The sequence below is a fragment of the Falco rusticolus genome, chromosome 13 (assembly GCF_015220075.1).
Source record: "Falco rusticolus isolate bFalRus1 chromosome 13, bFalRus1.pri, whole genome shotgun sequence".
NCBI lineage: Eukaryota > Metazoa > Chordata > Aves > Falconiformes > Falconidae > Falco > Falco rusticolus.
The window spans coordinates 10,048,798-10,071,828 of NC_051199.1; the positions used below are offsets into that span (position 1 = coordinate 10,048,798).

The 23,031-nt window shown below is 39.1% G+C and overlaps 1 protein-coding gene across 4 annotated transcripts in view; it reads right to left on the reverse strand.

The window, feature by feature from the left end:
- Positions 1-10,219: 10,219 nt before the first annotated feature.
- Positions 10,220-23,031, reverse strand: part of PAX3 (paired box 3) — a 79,809-nt gene continuing 66,997 nt past the window's right edge. For 3 of the 4 annotated variants that reach the window (XM_037407058.1, XM_037407061.1, XM_037407059.1), the window contains 2 exons: positions 10,878-11,124; positions 10,310-10,344 (listed from right to left, as the gene is read on the reverse strand). In XM_037407058.1, the coding sequence (XP_037262955.1) occupies positions 10,310-10,344; positions 10,878-11,124 (282 nt within the window). Of the gene's footprint in view, positions 10,345-10,877; positions 11,125-23,031 lie in introns of all 4 variants that reach the window. The other variant, XM_037407060.1, reaches the window with a different exon arrangement.

A 23,031-nucleotide genomic window follows, 5' to 3' on the forward strand; every position in this document is an offset into this window, starting at 1 on the left:
ATTCTGGGGAGTAAGCACCATGACTTTGAAGTGGAGAGCACATCACCCAACTAGCAGTTTGCCAACTCTGCACTGTTTCTTTAGGCCTGACCCCCTGAACTGATTGTATGATGACTAATTCACATGCTAAGATTGCAGTATATCGGTATCACTAAACAGCCTGCATTTGTCATTAAGGGTTTCTTGTAAAAAGAAAGATGAAAGTGAAGTCTGTAATTTTATATGAGCAGCAGACTATGGTATAAGTACATTTAGAATATGCAACTTCTAGAAGAAATGTTCAGCTCCACATTTTAACTATTTGTTTTAAAATCAGCCTTTAAAAAGAAAAAAGAAAAAAGATGAAAAATTCCCATAAAGAGCAATGCCAAATCCTGTTCTTGGTTGGGGTCAAGTTATGGGAGAGATCTTATTCACCTATTCTTGTGGGTAAAGGAGAACAGATTCAGGGGACCTAATCTTGTTATGAGGAGAAAGAAGAAAAGCTTTATCATCAGTTTAACTACAAATAAAATACATTCATTAAAATAGTATAAAATCTTCAGGGGAACTACGCCCAATTTATATTCGTGTAACTGGAAAAGGATTTTAATTTAGGTTTTGCAACTTTTCCAGAACTCTGTAAACTCTTACTGTTTGTTTGTTTTTTTAAAGAATTTGCTTCAGTAAAAGAAGCGTGCGATTCTACATAAATTAAATTGGACACATGCTAATCCCTGTAAATTTCTTGCCTGCTTGAGAAATACATGACCTCTGTTGGCCAAGTTTCTGGGGCTTTTTGGTATTGACATAATAAAATTTAAAAAAAAAAAAGGGGGGGGGGGTGGTGTCAGTTAGGTACCACAATTGAGTAAAGAAACAAGTGACAAAAACCGCACCAGTAAATTTGCAGTGAAATTTTGGGTACGCCATGAACAAGTAGTGCTGTGCCTACACGTGCCTACACCATGCCTCTTAACACAAAGCTGCAGCACCCTGCTTCTTGAGGTGTACAGTCATTATTTCTTAAAGTGTTTTAACACACATTATGTTATGCAGTCAACTGACAGTCTCACATCTAAGCAGGTTTTTTTAATGCTTCTTAATAAAAAGCATACAAAGACTTGTACTTTCTTTCCCCACCTTTCAGGCAGCCAGATCCACATCAGCCTAATCATAGAAGCTACATTACTGTGTTAACACCAGGCCATGCCTGGCAATACATGGGCTTCATCCCACAGATGACTCACAAACTCAGAATCTGGGCAAATGAACTCAGCTCTACACCTTCCTTTCCAGACACGCTGTAAGGTATGCAGGTCTCCCCACAGCAGAAGCTACTCTAAGCCAGAGTAAGCCACCCTTAAACATAATGGATACTACATTTCACCAGTTTCCACATGACCGCTCATGGAGTAACCTCCACACCACCCAAGAAAGGACAATGCACAAATGAAGACTTGTCTGTAGCCTTAACACTGCCCGCTGCAGGAAAGATTTAAAGGCTTTACATACACATGTACAAGACAACCACAAACCAATGAAAGCACATACCGTAGCAGACAAACTCTTCTGCCTCCAAGCTCAAATGGTTAGACTAGGCCTCCAGGCATGCTTCCAGGTAAGCGGCGGTACCTCAGCTGCACTCTGATCAGCCTTAGGAAGCATTATGCCTTCCAGCCACAGCATAGTTTATTTCATCCTGCTTCAAAGGAAGTAGAAGAGGGGAGCTGCTTGAGTATCACCCATAGAGTTCACCTGTGCTGCCCTGCTTCGCCCTTCCTGCAATGCTCTTGCTCAAACACACCTGCATCAGGAGTTAGACGAGGTGACCAAGCCCCAATTAAAGGAGGATGCTCACCCACCCTTCTGCTCCTCTAATGTAATCTGGTTTTATTGTAACTTAGGGTGTTTCTATGGACTGTTTCTGTGTCCAGTTGAACAGATCAGTGTTCTGTTAGACTACACAAACAAACACTGCTTTAAAGTTGCTTTTTCTCTCCTTTTTTTCATCTTCCCCCAAACAGCTAAATGTACATAATGGTGCTTTGAACAAGATCCTAAAGAGCTATTTCCATCAAGTGGTCCAATTCTTTTTAGAGATGTAAGTACATTAAATTCTTCAAATGCAGGGGGACAATGAGTGAAGATTAAAAAGAAAGTAAAAGATTAAAAGGAAAAGACCATAAGAAAAACTCAAAGGGGGGGGTGGGGGGGTGGAGATCAAAAAGAGGATTAACCATGTTACTTGTTGTTTTTCAGAAATTAAAGAAGTATGGAGGATAAGGAATTTGTTTCCTTTTGGCCCTAGAAAAATGCCAATTATGGTAGCTAAATTGCCAGGATCACATATCAGTATGCTTTGGAAATGTGAGAAATGGATGGGAAATATAAACACAGGGCAATAGCTTACAGTTATGTTATGAATTAAGCCACAAAAATATCAAGATTTAGTCACTGAATAAGCTGCCAAAGTTAATCTTTCCTGATGAACTTGAGCAGAATCAGAATAGAAGAAACAGAACTGTAGTTTCACAGATCAAAATTGCCTTGTTCACTCATCTTTGCTATCTCCAGGTCCTCACGTACCTAAAATTTCCACTAAAAATCAAAGGAAAGTGCCTGGGTGCATATGAACATAAGATTGAGCTCGTTATCTACAGTATGTTTTCATTTTAGGAGTTTTTTTAAAGCTTTAGGGGTAGAAATATTAACTACTTGGAGTCCCTTTTTAGCAAGAGAGTTTGTGATACTATCCACACTAGCGCAGCTTTTGTTTTACTTCAGATTTTTAGGACACAATAGCAGAAAAACCTTTTGGGAGCTAGAGAAAGAGTTTGCTTCCAGGTTTTTCAAATATATGGCATTTTTGTAGCCCTTTATGGATAAGGATGACAAAAGGAGGCAGGCAGGGATTTCTGCCACAAGACAGTGAGTATCAAAACCTCAGATACAGTTTACCAGCACCTACAGGGTAATTTTACCCAAACCAGCTATTTTTACTGAGGCTCACCAGACAGTTTTGCCATGCTCGGTTCTCACTGAGGTGAGGCAGGCCAGCCCTGCACCCTGCCACCACAGCTGGGGACAGCTGCCTGGCCTGGGAGGACACCTGAGAGAGCCCGGCCACCTGTGGGACTGACAGAGACCTCACGCCTGAGCCTCTGTCACTGTCTCAGCACTGGTATGCATAGTCTGAATTGAGACTGGATACAAGAAAATACTCTGAAATCAAAGCTAGCCTAAAGTGAAGGCTCACAGGAGCGGTCTGGTTTGGAACCCAAGTGCAGCAAATCCCAAGAAGCCACTCAACAGCGACCCTGATCCTGACCACACCACGCTGCTGCTCATGCATAGATCAGCTGGGATCGCCACAGCACTAATGTAGCTCCACCATGTCCCACAGGAGCACCTGCAAAGGGAGCAGGATTTAATTTTACAGTGTTCCTTGCATGAGGGGCTAAGTCCAGATATGGCGTGTGCTGCTCCTAGCCATTCCCAATGGACAGACCGAGATCTCCCCAAAGGCACCCACCTCTGCCATGGGGAGAAGCACCTCTGCTCTGGCTGCTCCCCGCTGACCCCACACACTCAAGGAAAACATGTTTTTAGAGGTACTGAGGGGCCACAGCACTGTATCCCCTCTCCACTCACCATGCAGCTTCCCTGGGACAGCAGCACCCATGTGGAAAACTGTATTTGGACTTCACCTGAAGGTGAAACCACCCCTCAGGTTTCTCAGAGGGTTCCCAGTGTGATTCCTGCTGTCTCCCCTAGCCACCCGCAGAGAAAGTAGTGCTGTTTCCACCACACCTGGCAGCGGGATATCTCAGCACTAGAGAGACAAGATGGCTGACGCCTCCCTCACACAGTGCAGAGCCCAGCCCCACTACCTCTCCTGGCCGAGCACTGTCCCTCTCCACACTCACACCCCCGACTTTCCCCAGCCCCAACAAGTCAGAAACTCCCCCCAGCAGTGACCGTTTGCTCTGCTCCAGGCTGCCTGCCTCCACGGCTGCAGGGTGCCATGTCTGGGCTGCTCCCCACAGGAGTGCTCCACAGTGGCCCCCTGCCATTGCTGCCCCAGGCCCCCTGAGTTCTAAAAGAAAAGCTGAACTCCATCTTACATTTTAACACATATTCATTTTCCCCTTTTCCAATCGGGCTACCCTGACTGTTTAAAAATTCCCCTCAGGTTTCCCTGCCCCAAGGCTGCGAGACTGCATGCTGGAGCTGCTGGGGTTTGTGCAGGTGCCCGCCAGTGCTGCACTGCCCCCAGGCCTGGCAGCAGGAAGCCATGGCGGCATGGCCTACCCCTGTTTTCCACAGCCGGAGGCAGCATGGCAGGCACAGCCTTTGTGGAAGAGAAGGTGACAGATAAACTCTTCAAGTTGACACAGACACTGGGAAAAAAGGTCTCGCTGGCTGGCTCCTTGTGGAGTGGAAGGGCTGGAGGTTGCCAGAGAGCCACAGGAGAAAGGGACGCGAGGGGGAGAAGCCATGACACTGAGGGAAAGGGGGTGTCTTGCATGCTGTGGAGACTTCAGATGGAGACAATGGAGAGAGGGTTCAGTCAAACACTGGGTAATGGACTTGGCAGAGCGGGAAGATCCCGACAAGGCTTTCTGGTGTTGTGCAGGAACTGGATGACCCCAGCCCTGACAGGCCCCTCACCAGGATAGATGCAGAGGGGCTAAAACAGCATTTCAAAAAACTGTGGAGATTTGTACGCTTCGTATATTATTCTAGTAGTAACCACAGGGATGCTCACACAAGGCTGGGCTCCAAAGAAATTTTGTCCAGCTCTGAATTACTGAATTATAAGGTACTATGGGTTAAATGCACAGAGTAACTGTAACAATCATTCTTAAAAAGCTAAATTTTTACAGGTATGTGCACTGGAGATCGTTATGAATAAATGCATATATATATATACATGGAGAGAAAAATACTTGTGTAAACTAAACAGTGTCTATGAAAAAAAGCATGGATAATTGTACAGAGGCATAAGAAAAACTGAGAACATAATTGTGTACAGCACAAGCAAAGATACCCGTGTGAGCGCTGAAAGGAGGAGAGTACAGGAAGAAACAAGTAGCTTAACATTTGGTTATGGCCTAAGGGACAAAATTTGCTGAAGATGAAGACACCGAATAGTTAATAAAGCTTCTGAACTGTTTCCAATTCTCAGAGAAGGAAGCAATGGTTCTGCTCTTATCAGCAACTGCTCTTTCATATTTGTGTATCAAGCTAGCTTTATTAAATTATTCAGCAAGGGTCAAATGTGATGTGTCTTCCTAGTTTTATTATGATTTTTCATGACATTGCCTGAGTAGCTGAATAATAAACAGTGCATGTCAAAACACTGCAGTGTCTGAGCTATCCACAGGCACTCTGGATTATGAGCCTATTCAGTCAGCAGTTCTGAGGCAATACAAGTACATTCAGCAAAGATTTAAACTGTGTGAGACTACTACAAAGTGTCACTTGTGGAACCACAACAGCAAAACAGAACCTAGTGACAGCACTATGTGTATGTACTGATTTTGAAGCCTGCTTGTACAATAAATGCTTTGTAAGTTTTTGAACCTGACTAGCCACCTAGCTAAAGTACTTTGCTCTTTGTACTTTGTGACTAATGAGAACGTCCCAGCTTGTGATAAGCTGCTCAGAAGTGCTGGGAGAGAACAGGTAGTGAAAATCTGACAGACCAGATGGCCTATTACCTACAACGACCCCAGAAGCAGGCTGCAATTCTGGTTATTTTACAATAGACAAATACCTTGAACAGATTCAGATCAACTCATGCAATTCTTTAAGATAACCCTGTGACTCTCTAGTTGCTCCAGGCAATATCTAGATGTCATTGGAAAAGCCAAAATAAATTAAAAATGGGATCTTCTAATCAGGATGCAGGTTTTCTTGCAATTATTAAGCGAGCAACAGAACACTGAAGTGAACAATACCAAGAGGTTTATGAATTCAAGCTGTTCCAGGTTTCTGATGGTCTCATTGATATTGCCTTAAATTAATTTCTTGTTATTTTATACAGAGATACCTTTTAGTAATCCACTTTATAGACTTGAAGGCCAGAAGACTTTATGGACAGAAACTATTGAAACTTTCATGGTTATTAAGGTAGCAAAAATGTATGCTTCACCTGTTAGCAGTAACCAACAGCACTCTGACAAGAGGGAATGCATTTCTTACATGCATGGAATATACCACACAATTCAGACACAACAAACAATTTTCTTGCTATAGTCATACTGCCAAAAAAGTGCAAATACATCCTTGCTACAGAAATCTAGTCACATTTAATAATTTGGGGTGGGGTTTGATTTCCAAAGTCATGTAACTTTTTATTTTTTCATTAAGTTTGGAGATCTATTACAGACCTGTAGCCAGATTTTTGAAGTTTGAATTTGCAGAGACCTTAACCTAGGGGTTAAAAATCTAGCTCTGATATCAAATATATGCAGAAAGAGATTTCTGAGGACATAGATCCTGTTTAACAATCAGCTATTTCAGTGAAGATCTGTAGGTTCAGATTGGCATTTTGTGCCTTTCAAAATAGCTATGGATACAGCTCAACAGCATTTGTCACGTGGACAGACAAGACTTTTTTGCAATATTGAGTAGAAAACCCTGTGTGATTACTGAGGAAAAAAATGTTTATTTATAGGTTTTGTTTAAATGGGATACATTGAATTATCCAGGGAAAACAGAAGGAAAATTAGGTGCTGTTTAAAATAATTCTCTCCTAGCTCATCCATTAAATATTATGCATGCTCAAATAAAGGAACAGTAACATATACCAATGTAAATACATGCTAAAATGCATATATTGGGTATTTTGATGGGAGTAGATGTTATCTGTAGATAAAGAAAGATTTAAAAGCAAAGAATAAATTAAAAATCACGGTTGTGCCACAAGGAATAAATACTTTTTCATCAAAGCCTGTCTCTCAATAATTTCCAATTCTTATATCTATGAGATGACAGACAGTTGGTTAAGCAGCTGTTGTTATTTATTTCCATCCTGTAAAATATGCAACTGCCCCCTCCAAAACAAAAAAAAAAAACCTAATAAAAAAAAAAACAAATGAGGAAGGACCCTCAGATCCATCCTTTCTGCATTCATCAGTGAGTAGGTTTTAGACTCCACTGCTGCAAGCACATTCCTCCAAGCTATTCCATGGCATTTTGATCGGATGCAATATCCATGGCAAGCTTGTGCCCCTTTGACTTTCCACGTGTTCAGGATTCATATTCCAGAAACACACGTGAACTCCCAAGAACTTCACCCTTGACAGTGATAACAAGAAGGGATCAACAGTACCCCAAGTAATCCTTATAGCTCTGTCAAAGATTCCTATAGCACATCACAAATCAGGAAACTGCTTAGTCCCCTACCCCAGGTTCCTCACTTCTTCTGGAAACAGCTCATCCCGGGTCCCCACTTGCATGTCTTGCCTGCAAAAGGACAGGATGATCTTCTTATCTGTCTTGTTTCCAGGCTCTCCGGCTCTGCATTAGTCTCTCATACAACAAAGTGCTTGGGAGACACTTAAAAAGAGGATGGAGCATCAAAAATGCCTGCAGTCTAACCAGGTCAGGAAAGCACCTCAGTAGCACTGCGGGGATGGAGGAAGAAATTACAGCTCTCTCCCACCCCCCACAGTTGCTGGAATCCAAAAGGACAGACGGTGAATAGGGCATTTTGCAATCATCCTATGACACAGGTACACTCTTCCCGGGAAGCAGCACTCACAGAGACATCGTGCAGTTCCAAACTGTGCAAGCAAGCAGATTTTTCTCCTGTATTTTACACCAAACTGATTGCAAGTGCGGAAAAAGAGGCTGATCTGGCCTTTGCAGCAAGCTTAGGACACAAGACAAACGCCAAGGGCCAAGTCCTCGGGGAGGGGAAGCAACGATGGAAAAAAAATGAGAAAAATTAGAAGTTTAGAGCAGGGAATAATTATTAATAAGATACTTTTAAATTTTAATTGTCACAGAAATTAAAATCATGTCAGAGAAATGTAAACTGGAAGGAAAAAAGAAATTTCCCCATTTTTCAGCATTTTTTTAACATCCTTTTTAAAAAAATATTTTCCTTCCTTTTCCAATGGAAGAGGGCTAGAGTTAAAAGAATAAAATAAAAATAAAATAAAAATAAAATGCACAGAAATAGAAGCTGAAAGAAATTCAGGCAGCTACATCCCCCACAAAATTGTGAGGAAACTAAATGCCCACCAAGCCTAGCATGAAGTAGAATTTCCTGACACACTGATGTACCACTAAAACTTACTCCATTCATCTTGAAGGGTCTTCCCCATGTTTCAATCAGCTTGTGCATGAGCCTATTAAAAATTTCTTCAGGCTTCTAAGGAAAAAAAAAAATCAGGACAGATACCACTGATAAGTGATTACAAAATTCCTGCATTGTAAAAGCCATACCAGTTGCCCTATTTGTGTGGGGTTCAAGTTTATTTTATTTTAAACACATAGCAAAGGCACAAGGCTTTTCTTTTGTTGGAAAGACCTACTACTGGTACCAATAGCACTTAAAAAAGGCATAATTCATTAACAAACACAGAGCTCCGGGTGGCACATTAGCAGTACCTGGGCACAGAGGCTGCCTGAGGCTCCCACAGCCCTGGGATGTGTGCAGAATACACTTACATAATGAATACAGTTTCCATTGAAGATAACATGGTTTATTTCTTCATGATGTTCAGATTAAAATGTATCAATGTATTTAGCACAATACTACATTTTAAGACAAAATCATCAGTGCTTTGCAAGTCTTCATAATGTTTATTCATTATAAATAGTAAATATTTACTGAACTTTTTACATGAAAGACGTTTGTTTTTCGTTTTCCTTTTTGTTGGTTTTTTTTTTGTTGTTTGGTGCTTTTTTGTGGTGTTTTTTTCTTTTTTGTTTTTTTCTTTTTACAACACGTGTGTTGTGGTAGAGGCTGCAACACAAAGATAATATTTCATTTTTCCGTCACCCTTAAGACCAAAGTGTGAACTAACCTCTGTACTGAACCTAGTCTAACTCACTACTTCATAGTCCTTAACGCTAAAAGGAATGTATTTGTGTTCTGCCTCCCTCTTTGTTCCAAGAATAGAGAGAAATAAATAACACCGCCTTCCATCTTCCTCTTCCTCTCAACATCACAAAACACAAATTTATTGACATTCTAAAATGTCACAATGCAAACTTCTTGTAAACCTTGGTTCCTATATTTTCTATATTGGATATCGCTGCATAATTTAAACAAATGTGTCAAATACAGGTCCATCTCTGTCTATGTCCTGCACATCACTAAAAAAATGTAAACGTAATCATTTCTTCTTATTGTTTCCTGAAAATGACCTTTAAATCATGATTAGCAAGCTGGATTTTAGTTGTCCAGCAGACTGCAACATTTCTGTGTTTTATCATCAGGAATTATGCACTGCAAAAATAAAAGTACCTGCAAAAATATAGTTCTGATTCTATCTATATGACTTTGGATGATCCCAAAGTTTGTGTGAGGTACACAGTATTGCACATTGCTAAGCAGTTGTGAAAAATCAGTCACGTTGTTGTTGATTTTTTCTTCTCCCAAGTTTGTTCGAAAAGGTACAACGGACTAGGAAAACTCCACATACAACAAGGTAAAATCTGTTTTTCATGTTACACAAGATCTCATCTCTTGGTATAGCAAAACTTGTAAGTGGCATTTATTGATGACATGATTACAAAAGCATGGTAAGGTAACCAATAAGTTGCTCTGGAAGTCTTTTGCACTTACACTACCTTCCTATAAACTGTGACATTTCCTCTTGATGACAATTTCCAGTGTGTAAAATGAAAGAGGTTCTCCTGCCCTTGCTTCAGAAATGGAGCAGTTTTAAAGTTAGACTAAAGTCAGCACCGGATGTCAGATGGGTCAGAGTATGCAGAGCTCAACTGCTCTAAGTTTCAAAATGTTCCATTTGTCCCAATCAATGCACATTAATTTCAACAACCTAAAATGGAATGTTTTGCCAGGCAGTGATATTAAATACTGCTCTGTTTTTTATACCCACTCATAACGAACCATGTCGCATTTATTTATTCATTATTGCTTTTGGCCTTTGTCTTCTGTATAGCTTTGTCCAGCCTTCAAAAGTCTACTAAAAGCTATGACTGGAGAGACCATAACAAGCCTGCTCCTCTCAATGGGACTGCCCCAGTTTAGACTGCAGTGTGTTGAGAAGATCCCTCGTATCCAAGCCTTGGAGTGAGACCGGAAAACAAGACCAGCTTTAACTTGAAGTGGACAGTTCATTTATGCAATATCTGGCTTCAGATAATGAAAGGCACCTGCAAAAAAGCAAAAGAAGCTTTTTAAGTCATGCTGTGACAACCTCACAGCATGGGGCCATGCCAACTACAGGTTGACATTGTCATATATAATACTGATATATCAAAGGAAAAGGACTAATATTTTTATTCCTAGGACAAGTTTGACAAAACTCTATGTATCTGGGATTATATACTGTAATGATTCTTGAGCTGACCTCATTAAGAACATGTGTTTCTAATAGTGGAATGCCAGTGGTTATTTCATTTTGGACAACCCTTATGTTTTACCTAATGGCAATCAGGTTTCATGTCTCAACAATTAATAACATCAAGATGTTGTTGACATCACTTAAGAAAATAATTATGCAGCAGAAATCTTGCTCGAACAATCAGCTATCTCACCCGTGCACTCTGCTCGGCTTTGGAGAATAGCAGTAGTCAGCCGTTAGGATCTCTCTGCTCGTAATTTTCTTTGTTACATACAGAACATACAGAACATGGATAAGCAGGTAGAGCAGTGTGCTTCCCAGTGCCAATGTTCCAATACTCACTTTGTCCATACTGTCCGTACTGGTAGCCTGTGACAGGGTCCATGCTGTAACCCGTGGTGCTGTAGGTCGGTGGGCAGTAGGACTGGGATGTAGGCAGGCTGTCTAAACTCTTCATATGATCTAGCCGCTGGCTGCAGCTGGCTGAGACAGTGGTGGTGGGCTCCAGGCCCCCAGTTAAAGGGGACAGGGCATAATCAGTTTGGGGCTGGTGAGGCACACCACCATGATTAGTCAAGAGTCCCATTACCTAAAAGGCAGAATAATAGTGTTAAAGTATGTGAAGAACAGTATTGCTTACAGAGCCATATGAGTTCTCAAGTCCATCGTTTGATTTCTTAAAATAGGTAGACTTGGTATTCAACCTATGCTTTGAGCATCTAATCCAAAGAGGGAGTAGAATTTGGTTGCATCATCCACCAAAATAAAATCTGATGGCTAACAACCAATAAAAAGTGATACCAAGGGCAAATAAGGAAATATAATTTTTAAAACCTTTATGATTTTAGAGTGTCTGATCCCATGCCCCACCTGGGACCTCTGCAGATGTTTGTTTATTCCTTGAGAACTCAGTTATAAGAGAATAAAAAACAAGTAGTGGCTCTTTAGCCTCACTGTCCTGCATGATCTACAAACATAGAAAAGCTGTGAAAAAGCTCACACAGTTGTTGGGCGGTGGGAGGTGTCCCAAGATCAGCAGTCATTAAAATAAAATTAATTTGGATTAGAGCACAGCAACACTACCAATGGAAGTAACAGAGCATCCCCAGCATCTACAGCAACATGGATATGTGGGGAAAGGGTAGAGCAGCTGTATCTCCTGATGCTGCATACCCTGTGTGCTGGCCTGTGAAGAAAGGGATGTGAAAGAGTAAAGTGCTGGTCATAACACCAGTTCTCAACTTCGTCCTCTGAGTTAGAGGACACAACAGATGTTCCAGACCAGTTTCAAGTCAACTGTGACTTCCTTAATAAGCTGCTTGTACACTCTTACAAAATCATCAGTCAAGATTAGTTGAAAAGAGAATATGAAAAATCCATGCTTGTCCCTATAAAAGCCCAGCCCTCTAGACCATAATCTCCAGTAAAAAAAAAAACCAACACATTCAAAAGCACCTATGCTTTCAAAGCAGGAATGAAGGAAACTACAGGGATAAGTTCTTGTTGACAAAAATCACTCACTATAGGTTGGTGCTCATCTCCTTTCCTGGCACGTGTCTCTAGCACATTTTGAAAATAAGTACAACAGAAAATTGCTTACTTCTGCTGGAATAAGTTGTACTTCAAAGCCTGAGAAATAGTCCACAGCTTATAATGGATGGATGACATACAGCTTCTGCCAAACCTGCATATTCTGATAATTTACGGGTTCTTCTTCCTCCAAAAAGGCATGACAAATATCTGACATATGGTATTTGATAATCATTTTGCTTTACTGCACTTCTTACCATAAACTAAAAAATAATAATTATTAAAATTTGAGTCTATTTTGTAAAGAATAAATTAATGCTTATAAAGAATATGTCTGGTACCTAAAGCTCTGATGCTCCTGCTTGTGTATTTGTTTTCCATCACAAAAGAAAAGGGATTATTACTGTAGCAAGCTTGTGGCCCCAGCTCTGAGTTTGTTTGTTTGTTAATAAATAAATGAAACAAGACCCAGGGATCATGATTTAAGTAGGAAGGAAGACCTGTCCAGGTCTTACGTGTCTGATAAGGAAAAGAGCAAGAAGCACAAGCAGAGTACTTCAAAAAGAGACACCCAGATACCTGCACTGAGAACACAAAACATCTCTGCATCAGATGCACCCCAGACATCTCACCACAAAAAAAAAAAGTTGAGAAAGAAGTTCAGTTACTACTTACAGCCCTAGAATGTTTACTTCTGTTTCACTAAGCAGAAAAACATGAGTCTAACTGATAGTATTTGCTAAAAGTTTCACGAACTGAAGCATTCATGCAAAAAGAAGTTTCAAAATATATCCAAAGACTTCATTTAGATACTGAAATCTTAAAACTTTTAAGTTAAAAACACAAAAGAATAATTTGGATTCAGGCCATAAGGTATTTTCTATTTAATTCAAATAATCTTTTCAATGTACAAAACCTATTAAAAGAATTTGAGGTTAATAAAAAACAATTTAAAAGATCTCTGGAATGACCACAGATCGAAAAAATCATGTTATTTGCACAGCATTTTGTCCCCAAAACCCCTAAAAGCTAGAATCACCTGGCTGTCAACTATTTCTTCTAAAAATTGGTTCCTGAAAGCTATTAAAATTTCTAAAGTTTATTTTGGCAAGTTTTTTGAGTTTAGAAATTACAAATATTTTTCTTGTACCTTTGGAAAATTATATGGTCCTGAAAATCTAGCATGCTTAATGATATGACATTGCATCAGCAGAGTACAACAGAACGTATGAACACTGAACCTGTATCCATTTAGGTTATACAAATCCTTGTCCTTTAAAATAAACACTAATAGATTCAAAAGAAGAGAAAGATCCACAAAAAAACATGGCTTAAACATTTACATTGAAAATTACTACTTTGGAAAATATTTATGTTGGCACCAGTATCATGATTTTGACTACAGCTGAAAACACACATGATTTATCAGAAATCTGAAATAAGTGCACAGCCCTTTCCATTCCTGCATAGCACCTATGTGATACCAATATTCACAGGGCTTTATGACATTCTGTTTCAAGTTCAAGAGCAGGGAGAAGGAGCTGGGCTCACGTTGCCCTCTCAGCCCTGCTGGAGTCCCCATGGCATCTTCTCTGTGTGAGCGCTCTCACAACACATGCTGTCTCTACCAGAACTTCTAGGACCAACTGCCAAGCTGGGCAAATAATTATTTTATCAACTACGTACTTTAACTAAACTTTTTTCTGTTTAATATTTTCAATGGAATAGAGCCCAAGACAACATTATTTGGACTTTGCCAGCAAAAACAGTGAGCTCAAAAACGTTGGGATTGGAAGTTATTTTACAGTTAGAGATTAGCCTTGAAATTTAAATGTGGATCCAGACCCAGGCTCAAAAGCCACTCAAACTTCAGTAGCATCTGTACTTGGATAGAGATATTTCTTCTCTAAAATTAGTATTTGATGAGATTTACTTTAAAAATTTAAAATTAATTACATAATACAAGTATTCAGGTATCTTTTTAGTTGCGTATGCACCTAATAGACACTTTGGAGCATGGACAGTTTGGAGCAGAACTGACGCAGCACTGTCTCTTGAGGCAGAGAAAACAAGTCTGAACAGTAACCATCTTCTCAGAAATATCTCCTCCAGAGGTCTTTAGAATAATCCTGCAGTTGATTAGTATCTAAATAATTAGATTTTTGGTCATGTCTTTTTTGAAAGCTATAAGGGAAGTAGCCTCAGGGCAGAAGTCTTTCGTAAGGTATGTGCCATGACCTTATCACCCATACAAGGAGTTACAGGAAGGGCATGGCTGACTTTCACCTAATCAATTAGAAAGCCATTAATGGGCCACATCTGCAGGATGCTCAGCACCCTCAGCTTAGTGGTGTACAAGAGAAACACTAAGATCAGGATTTTGCAACTCAGATCTTGTGCTGGTATGAAACGGTATAGTTCTAAATAAGTAAACAGAACTGATTGTTTTACAGTAACTAAGGAAGAACGTAAATTTATTCAATCCATATACCATCCAAATTACTGGAAAACACGTACTTCCCCCTGAATTACTTTGGGAAGGCCAAGGTAGCAATTGTCAGCCTTGCTGATCTGGATCCCGAAGAAGGTGAAAGAAAAATCAAGGGCTGGTCTAACACCTAGAACCAAATACTGCGTAACAATTTGATTTATTTTAGAAAAGAACTCCTGTAAATGCAAAAAAACCCAGGCTCTGAGTTTTTTGGCTACATATATTTTGTTCTCATTTTTTTTACAAAACACACAGAGAAATGTTGACACATAGCCTTTGAGCTTATACAGTAAAAGAAGGTATATATAATTGATAAAATAGTTCTATTCTGTTGGAAAACAAAGGTGCAATTAGGAACAAGTAAAGAGAACAGAGTGAACTGCAGCAACCAAACTCTTCAGAAAAGTTTTCAAAGAGCACATCCCAAGCAATCCAAAATATTCATTAGGGCAAACCCCCTTGCTGGTGGGGTCAGCACAGCATCACTAGCTGAGGTTATGATCCAGAAAAAGAAATTGAATGATGAAAGCCTTAAAGATCACGTAAGCAACATCTGGTCCATTATCAGCTATTAGAAAATACTTCTATTATCAACAAAATAAAGGCTATTAAACTGAGAAAAAGCTTATTCTATTTAAATGAAACATTATGCCTGTTAATGTGGTTGGTATTTTAGGATGTAGGACCTACCATAGGCACAATAAAATTCTCATATGTTTTAATTCATTTACGCATGCCTGCATTTAATATGCTTTGTGACCATGTCTGCAATTAATATGATTTATGAGAAAAGAACATGTGCAATATTTTTGGGGTACAGTGATACATTTTTTTCCCCTCCTGTGAATGAAAGATTTAATGAAACAGCTCAAGGAAAATTGTTGGCAGTTAACGTATTAAGTTGAACTGACAGAATCGTGAGTAAACTTTAGTGGAGTTAATGATATCCTCTTATCTGACCCTGACACATTTGCAGCATGTAATTTACAGAAGCTCTGTCCAGGGAATCTTGACAAATGCTCCTAACGATGTCAGGGCAATGTTCCATTCTAATGTAAAACAGATGTGGGTCAGATACCCTCATTCATCACCAACACTGAAAATTTCAAACTCCTTCCGAGATGAATGGCATTACCTGCTGTTAACTCTTTTCACTGTAGAAAAATCTCCCAAAAATAAAATATTGCACAAGAAAGAACACAAAAAGGATGGTTACAATGCATTAGAATGAGAGATTTTAGAAAATTAATTACAATTAATTAGCTACATGGATCTATATCTATAGGATCCTAGAACCCTGGTGCTGATTCATTTTTATCTATAAGAATATTCCTGCTGAATGTAGAAAGTGCCAACATGCCGAATGAAGAAACCCAACAGAAAGCATTTTTGTGCCAAATGGCAGGCACTGGGAACCACATACTTGGTTAATGAAAACAGGAGAAAATACACTGACTTTGAACATCTGAGGATCTGACCTTCTGCATAGTCATATCAAATGAGACCTCATACTGATTTCACACCACTAGACATCAGTGGTAGCTACACTGAAATTAGAGAAGGTCCAGTGGTGTATATTTAGGATAATTGAGACGATAACTTGATCCTTCATGAATTATATTCTTATCTACAGGAGATTACTAATGTTCACAACATTATCACAGTCTGCCAGGACATTCGTGTCTTTTTTCAGGTGCTAGATCATGGAGTCACAGGACTAGGTATCATTACGAAAGTAATTCAAAGAGAAGCTAATTCTCAATGTCCTGTTTGTATGAAAAAGCTTCAAAAATGTCAAGACGAATGAAAAGCTTAAACAAAGCCCAAAGATGAATATATACTCACAACTTATATGAAGAATATATACGAATATATAAGAATAAATATAGAATTAAACATCTCAAAACTTTTCCAGAAAGTCTCAGAGGTTGTAGGCTCATGAATTTAAATGCTTGAATATGGCAATATTACAATATTACAGTTCATAACACGCGTAAACTTGAGATCAAGTTGCGCTCTGCCTGTGAGCTCTTCTCCTATTGTCTACTCAAGCCAAAACACAAAAGAAGGATTCTGGCCACCATGAAAACCAGCCCAGCTAGTGACAGGTGGGCTCTCACACACCTTGCCTCCACAACTAGGATACATAGGTTTTTCTCTCTCTGAAGAGCAAAACAAACCAACAATACACCCTTTTTTAAATTATTTATTTCCTTCTTTTTTTCTGGTGATGGCCAGGGGATGGGATCTGCAAAGCTTTCATAGGAGGACTCTGACTAAACTCAATGTTTGGCCCTACACCACCACCTATTGCATGATCTACACCTACCTGACTGGATTTACCAACAGGAAATTGCTGCAAAATCCTAGCCATTTAGGTAAAAACAGTAAGCTATCCATAAGTGGGAGAGAAAAAAAAGATTGTGGACAAGCATAACTGGAGGAATCCAGCTAGTAAAGGGTTTATCCATGGGGCTCATGTTAACGTATATGCCAGTGCCTCTAACATTAGGCTAGTCAGCACTGAAGACAAATAAAAGTGTATATTGCTATTTTGACCAGGGGAAGCCTCTTCGTATTCTCAGCACTCAGTCTTTCTTTTATAAGGAAATTACAACTATAACTGATATCCTGGGAAAAATAAAACAGTTCTCTCTAGAGAGGTAGGAAATTTTGAAGGAAATGGAGTTTGATACATTTAAAGATGGATACATTGCTTTCCAAGGATTGCTAAGGATGAAATTCTGATCTTTCTGATCCAACTGCAATATATGCTATTCACTGATTCAGGTTGTGGCATTAGTTCCTTTATTTTTGAAAAAATCTAAAATATAGAGCATAATTAAGGACTCAGATGAGACATTTGTAAGTAAGGTGATTACTTATGACAAAGCCTTCATTCATGTACCAGTCCTCAACTGAATAAATATGCAAGAACTCAGATTCTTGTTGATATTTCTATTTTGTAAATTCATTTAAAAATTAGTTCACCAATGCATGCCATTTGCATGCATTCATAGTCTGTGAAGGGCTGACTCATACTTTCACTTATCAAGTGGTTTAAATAGAACTTCTACATGTAGCAAAAGCAAAAAATTATTTAGTGATGCTGAATACTCGGTCTGTGTATATTCTAAATGGTACAAATTTTTATGGAGAAAGATAAGTCAGTTTTGTGAACAATATCATTTAAAAAGGGTTAAGAAAACCAAGAAAGTGATATTTTATATGTGTTGTGTCATTCTACTCTTACTTTTTTCTATTTAAGATACCTGTATTTTATATTGCCTTTCTAAATACTTACGTTCATCATGTTACAATACAATTGGCTTAAGTTTCCAGGAAAGTCCAGAACTTTTTTGCATCTGCATGTAAGATTTCTGAGCTGTAAGAGGAGACCTGGTTTTTGAAGGCTGAAACCCCACCTACGTTTCTAGCATGGTGGGGATGGAGGTAGAAGTAGGGCCAGAGAGAGAAGTTGAGATGGACATTCAAAATGTAAGGTAGCCTGTTTATTGTTCTTGTGATATTTATATATTTAATTATATACCTTATATTATTTGTAAATGTATATTTCTATTTTTAAAATACTACAGTATTTACAAAACAAGTAATAAATGTTTTCTTGCACAACAACAATTACAAAACTATTGGATCTCACCTATTTGTATCCACAGAAACAAAAATAAACAATCCCTTTGGCTGAAGTTGGTTGGGTTTTCTTTAAATAAATAAATAATTTAAAAAAAAAAAACCACAAAAGAAACAAAACCTCATGTTCATGAAAATGTTATCATGTGAATTGATTTTCTTCCTCACAAAGAAATGCCTGACCTCTCTCTCATTTGTTTTGTTTATTAAGTGAGGAGCTCTCAGAGTCAAGTTCATTATGGCAAAGATCATGAGCTTCTCATTGGTGTGGGACTTGGATCCAAATGAAATGTTTTTGTGGGCAACCAGTTGGACAGTAATTCAACAGAAGGTATAGGAAGAAGTATGATAAATTAACAGTTGCCTTTTTTCCCCCGTCTTGTTTTTCTTAACAACGGAATGCAAGTTTTTAGCCACTGCTTCCTGTATTTCCCTTAAAAACAGAGTTAACAAGACAACATGAACATACCTAACTGATTCGACAGCTGCCATCAGATCCTTCAGGTTAATGAAAGCCAAGTGCTCTCAAAGACTTAAGAGAAGCCAATTGCCTAAGATCTATCTCACCAAAAGGAGCTACAGTATAATTCTTAAACTCAGGCAGTGAAATGTTTTGACAGTAGAATAAAGAAACCTTGAAACAGCTTGCATCTTTACTCCTGTTCACGGAAAAAATCAGAATTTTCTTATCAAGATTATTCCTGAGCTCCAGGTAATGGCATGAGAATTGCAAACTTTGTTAAAGACTGTTATGATCCTACACACAACCCATACAATAGTCTGGTTTGACTCAATGGGGGAAGATGACAAGGAAGAGGAAAAAGTAGATCCGAGAAGTTTTCTAGAGGGCAAGGAAGAAAAAAAAATAATAAAAAATCATGTCCAGCAGGAGACTAGTTACATACATTTATTTTTCTTCCAGTAAAAACTTAACACTGCAGTACTATTTAAGCCTGAGTATCCTACAGGTTAAATACAGGAAGCAAGTGCCCCTGTGGGCAGTGATAGGAGTGTGTGTATATATGTATATATAGGAGTATTGCTGCTCCACCTGAATCCACAAGTAGCCTGAATCAGCACACTTCAAAATCAGCCGACTGCCTGAACTGCCTGGTGTAGGGCAAACTCTGCTGCTTTGACACTAATAAAAAGCACATGACAAGGTCAGGGGATGCCCATGTACAGCGGAAAAGCCTTTTCCCTTATCTTAAATGAAGCAGTTCAAAATATTGATATCCTGTCTTAAAAACAATCTGCTCTCTACTAAGACCGTACACCTGCAGTTGCAAGACAGGTGTTTTTGCAGTCACTCTTCTGCTTCACATCAGAGAACCAGTGATGGCCATTAATGTCAGGATCAGAAAGAGACATGCCAATTCAGAAGCACATTTAAGTCCTGTAGACACATATTAACACATAGATATGCTACCCCATAATAATTTTGTGTTAACAAATGTTTGTTAAAAGAAAATGCACTGAGCAACTGAAACCTAATTTGAAAAGGAAATACAATATTCTCATAAATGTATGCATGAAAGCCAAGAAGCTGCATAATAGGCATATAAAACGTAAAAATATGCAATTTACATATATTACACACTAATAATCTCTGTTCTGACATTATACTTAAAGAGCTCTGGCTGAGATGGCACGCTTGCAGTTGAGTTGCTTTTTCATGAAATACAAAAAAGAATACTCCTGGCTACCAGTTTCCCAAGACATTAGTCCCTGTCTTATTCCTGCAAAAGTCAACCCTTTGCAGGTCTGTAAGATAGAGCTTCTCTCACCACAGCCAGGTAGCAATAGGTAAGCAGGTGAACAAGGAGAGTAATCAGCCACCTGGAGGAGATCCTGCAGATAGATCTTGTCTTGATGTTAAAAAGTGCTAACTATTAACAAACTGGGACTCTCTGTTCCCTTATTTTTTTAAACAAGAGCAACAACATTTTATCACCCAGCTTGCAAGACAGGTATGTTACAGAGCATTCTGCCTCCTAAAACTGACCAAGACGTACAATCCTCTCTAACTTCCAAATTCAAGGCTAACAGAATAAAAATAAAATTACAGCACCCTGGCCACCTCCACTTGTCCTCTGCCTTCACCCAGCACTTGCTTTAAACCACATATTTGCCCATCATATTCAAGAGCAAAGTTAGAAAGGAAACACCCTGCATGGGCAATAAAGCTTCCCCAGGGGGCTGCGTGTCACACCCTCATTTGGAATAAATTGAAGTCAAAGGGGAAAAGGAGGTTGAAGTCTGGTTAGTATATAATCCCGTGAATCTTAATATTAGATTTTGTTCTGCATGTTCTTTAAATCACAAAAGATTATTTAGGCTTCAAACAAAGCCTGCCCACCCCTGCCGCAAAGTCACCATAAATTCAGCTTTACACACAGCATAACCAGAGTGCTTGTCTGCAAGACAGACATGGATGGGTGGAAACATTATGTTAATTGCTCACACACCCAGATTTATTGTAGTCAAAATCCACTGGCTAGTAAAAAGACCTGCTTGCTTTCTCATCTAAATTCCACACACACAGGCAGGGCACTGCAACATGCCCACTCAGCAGGAAAACTCCTGTTTCTCTTTCTTCATGAAATGCCCAACACAGAACTGGCTTTTGACTTCCCAGCCACCGCTACCTCAGCCACTCAGTCTGCACCTGGGTGCCTGCAGAAGAGCCCCGCAGAAGCGTGACAGGGTGACACACCGCAACACACTCCATGACTAAGGGGCATTTACACACACTAATGTCGCAACATACATGACCAACGTCCGAGGCTCTTTTGGGCATAAAGACACCCACTGTTTTCCTACAGTCCCACAATTTGTTGCATATAATTTACATATTTGAGGCTTTATCGTTCCTTTATGTAAAACACAAAGTCCAGGTATGTCACTTTATACATACGTAGATTTTATAAATATCTGTAAGTTATTGTATAGGCCCCAAAACTGTTTTAGAGGAGCTATTGGTAACACTGCATGAATTTAGGGTGGGGTTTTTTGTTTGTTTGATGGAAAGACCTTTCTCAGCCAGTGAAGATAATCATTCAGTTGCCAAGAAGCTCTTCAAATCTAAATGGATATAAATAATCTCCTGCATGCATTCAGTGAATGCACGTCAGTTTTGAGTGACCAGCTTTCTCCAAAGCCTGTTGATAGAGGTGCGGGACACAGCCAGGAGCTCTAAGCACTGGGGTAGATAAAGGTTTCAAAAGTTTAAGGAAAAAAACCCCAAAACCAACAGAAGTTTCATAGCATAAAGACAGGGCCAGGTGTAAAGAATCACAGTAACTGATTAAAGTCATCTAACCTGCTCCAGGATCTCTTTTTGATTATATTAAACCTCAGATCAACAAGACTTTGGGGGGAGGAAACCTGGCCTCACTTTTTTGTCCCACTTTGCCCAGACATCACAAGATTTCTTTACTGTTGTACTCCACTTCTGTGTCACAGACAATAAAAGCTTTGTGAAAGGGGAACATTTTCCATAGCCAGAACCAACACACATTTAAACTGACACTAACAACTACTTTTGATGGATTAGCACTAAATCCCAGAAAGATATTTATGTCAAAAATGTGGAAGCCTTGCATACTATGAAACTAGCCATTTAATAAATAATAAAAAAAAAAAGGCAGCAACTAATATAACGTCAAGGCTTTTGTTGGAGATTGCATTTAGAAATCAAAATTCTTTAGAGCAAAATCCATTCAAGTCTTGTTGGAAGTATATCTGTTTGTTTTTCTGTTGGTATTTTTTTCCTGAGGTTTCAAGCCATAAAGTTTTGTACCCCACTCTGTGCTATAGGAATCTGTGAAACTTAATTACATTTACCGTTACAAAAAAGGGTTTATGAACTTTTGCCTTTGGGCAAAAATGTTTATTTCATTGCCTTTGTTATTCATTCTTTTCAACTCCAGTGCCTTTGAACTTTTCAGCTGCACAGAGTTATCACCGTTGCACAGGAACCAGGAACTGTACTCCCGAGATGCAAACCACAAGTTGAAGAAAACGAAGGAGGCAAAGATATACGAGTCGTTATTTTGGCCACCCTTTGTGCCATTAAAATCTCATTTTCTGCCTATTAGAATGCCCTCTCCCTGCTTAGGCAGTGGTGATAGTCAGTGATTAGTGTGTAATTGAGTATAATTGTCTTTTCACTTTTCATTTGTGTCATTCCGAGCTTCTCTCTGTTTTTCTAACCTCGAAGAGGAAAAAAGGGTAGAAAGCAGATAAAGCTGTTAAAACTCTCACTTCAGCCCTGAAGAGATTCCTGATTGTAATTATAGATTGCATCCTCTTTGTGACTTGTCAGAATTTAGTGGACATCTCTTTCCAAGCACCTGGGCAAAGATCTCACTAATAAACTAAACTCCCATCTATTCAAGCTTCAACTAATAACGTTAGCTTCAGACAGATGCCACATGTAGGAAAATTTAACCAACCTTTTGACACTCAATTATCAAGGCAATTTATTAACATGATTTCCTAAAAAGGCTCATGCAAATTAGAAAAACAATTATGGTATTCATGCATTTATAGATTGCCAAAGAGCAGTAATACTCCTAATTTCTGTATTTATAACTTGATTATAGCTCATCTCAATGCACACTGCTCAGCCCTTGGAACTCTCCTCGTACAACTTGCCTGTAATTTTCCTGGACCATTCAGTAAAACTTTGGTGAGGTTATCTTAAAGAGATATTTTATTCACAGAAAAACTATACAATCTACTTTCTGTACCTAGCCATGGATATTCAGGAGAATAGCAGTACATTACAAATGCTTGACAACTGAATGTAAACATGAAGCC